Source organism: Sitophilus oryzae, unplaced genomic scaffold, assembly GCF_002938485.1.
Source record: "Sitophilus oryzae breed Bouriz unplaced genomic scaffold, Soryzae_2.0 scaffold_857_pilon_pilon, whole genome shotgun sequence".
NCBI classification, from domain to species: Eukaryota; Metazoa; Arthropoda; class Insecta; order Coleoptera; family Curculionidae; genus Sitophilus; species Sitophilus oryzae.
In genome coordinates, this window is record NW_022147480.1 from 3295519 (window position 1) to 3297876 (window position 2358).

The 2358-nt window shown below is 29.1% G+C and overlaps 1 protein-coding gene across 1 annotated transcript; it reads left to right on the plus strand.

The window, feature by feature from the left end:
* Positions 1–365: 365 nt before the first annotated feature.
* LOC115889995 (THUMP domain-containing protein 1 homolog) lies at positions 366–1369 on the plus strand. The gene has a single exon (XM_030910104.1). The coding sequence runs from the start codon at positions 462–464 to the stop codon at positions 1266–1268; it is 807 nt and encodes a 268-aa protein (XP_030765964.1). The 5' UTR covers positions 366–461; the 3' UTR covers positions 1269–1369.
* Positions 1370–2358: the final 989 nt, after the last annotated feature.

The window sequence follows — 2358 nt, forward strand, 5'->3', positions numbered from 1 at the left end:
CCTTCAATATATGAAATTATTCCATACATATATAGTCTACTGGTATCTAGATGGCAGTGGATCTGACATTTAACTAGGGCTGGTAAAACTTAAAAATAGATCGATATATTTTAAAAATCGTATCGAAATCGAAACAAATCTTATAATATCCGTGCATATTGCGCTAGTGTGTATTTTACGCCATAGTCCTAGTATAAAAAAGTGTATAAGTTAGTGTATGTCAAAGAAAAGATTAGATATTCAAATCATATTGATATAAAATATTACGAATAATATCGATACATTTTACAAAAATTTATCGATATATTTTTTCCATCCCTAAAAGTAATTAGTATACTGTCAAATAGATGGCGATCGGTCTGAAATTTTGACTTTTGACATATTTGTCAATTATTAATTAATTAATAATTAATGATTGTATTCAAATTGAGTAAATATTTTCACTCTTTTTTAGCAAGAAAATGAGTAAAATAGAGAAAGTAAAATATAGACAACAATATAGCAAGAAAAGTTCAAGAAGGCGTTACAATTTGGATGTAAACCAAAAAGGATTCTTATGCAGTTGTAATAACAGGGAAAAAGATTGCATTCGAGAAGCCTACAATATACTAAACAAATACGCAGATATTTTGTGGCCAGCTAATATTCCCCAGTCCACGTCTTCTCAAAATGAGATTGAAGACGATTTACAGAAAGAACTTCAAGAATTAAAAAACGACAAGAATGAAAAGAGATTCCAAGTTGTTGAATCGGGAGCCAAAAACTTTCTGTTTATAAAAACTACAGTAGAGGATCCAGTTAAGTTAGCTGAAAGTATTTTGAATGATTTATCTGAGAACAAGAGTCAAGGAACAAAATTCTTGCTCCGATTGGTACCTATTGAAGTAACATGCAAGGCCTATATGAAGGACATTGAAAAGAGCTTTGAAACACTGTGTGTTAAGTATTTTTCTGAAAAACCCAGAACGTTTTCAATTGTGTTTAATCACAGAAATAACAACTCTGTGTCTCGGGACGATGTTATTGAAAGTCTTGCTAACATGGTGTCAAAAATGGGACAGGAAAATAATTTAGAACATAAAGTTGATCTGAAAAATGCAGAATTGTCAATTGTTATAGAAATAATTAGAGGTTTTGCATGCCTAGGGGTTGCGCCAAATTTTATTAAATTAAAGAAGTATAATTTGTTAGCATTTTGTTCTTCAGAACCTGAATCAGATGTTGCAGAGAAGGTTGTAGAAGTATCGGGCAGTGAAGAAAATAAATAATTTATTAAGATATTTTTCACGTTTTTCTTTACCTTTTGATGATCCAATTATACTGAAAGCTAATGTGGTTTAATTTATGAAATACGATAAATACAAAAAGTTAATTTTTTATTTTTTATTCATGAGAAATAAATAGACTAATAAAAAAATAATAATTAGTGATGATTCTGTTTGGAATGAAGGGGAATATGTTTCATAAGTACATGCTTATGTTTGAAGCCTTTCGAACATATCGGGCACAAGAACTGTGGAGCTACATTGCATTCTTGCCTTAAATGTCTAGTCAAATGATTTTTGTTTTTGTACGATCTTGTACAAGTTGGACATCTCCATCTGATACAGGGATAATCTAAAAAAGATATATTTTTTTTATTCAGAATGTGGTTAAATACGAACAACACTAAAGGAAACGTTAAAAGAATTTGATATCTATATCTATTTTTCTTTGTACAGCGTTTTGCACCCAACCAATTCATATTTTTTTTAAGATGATATTTAAATACAAGTCTTAACGTGATTATCTGTATTTTATTTTAAATATATTTTTTAAAAACCATCTAAATAATATCACAAAATATTTTTAATCTAAAACAACTACTATGTACTACAGTCTGTCCAACAAATCAGGGAAGATTTTGACAGACGAAATTCAAAAAATGACAGGAAATACAATTTGCTATTGAATTAAAATGACAGACACTATTACATTATACCGTATGATCGAGAAAAAACGGCGTCAGCGATGGCTATGGAATGAAAATCGCTGTCATTTTATATGTAAATTTATATGGGAAATGTCATTGATGTTCATTTCCCAGCCAACTGGACGCCGTTTTTTTTTCGATCATACGGTAGTTACTCTTCTCACTGTCAGGGATCTTGTTGTTGGATAGACTAAAAATATTTTAATGAATGAGTTGTTAAAAAAAAAAAACTATTATGTCAGGAAAATAATAATCTGAAAATAATAAGATTTATTAATTAATACATTTTTTATATGTATGTATGACTGTTGTTTCGTGATTTATGAAATTTTTCAATATGTATTTTGAGACTTTTTTGTAACTTGCATTTCATTCCACAAAAATCG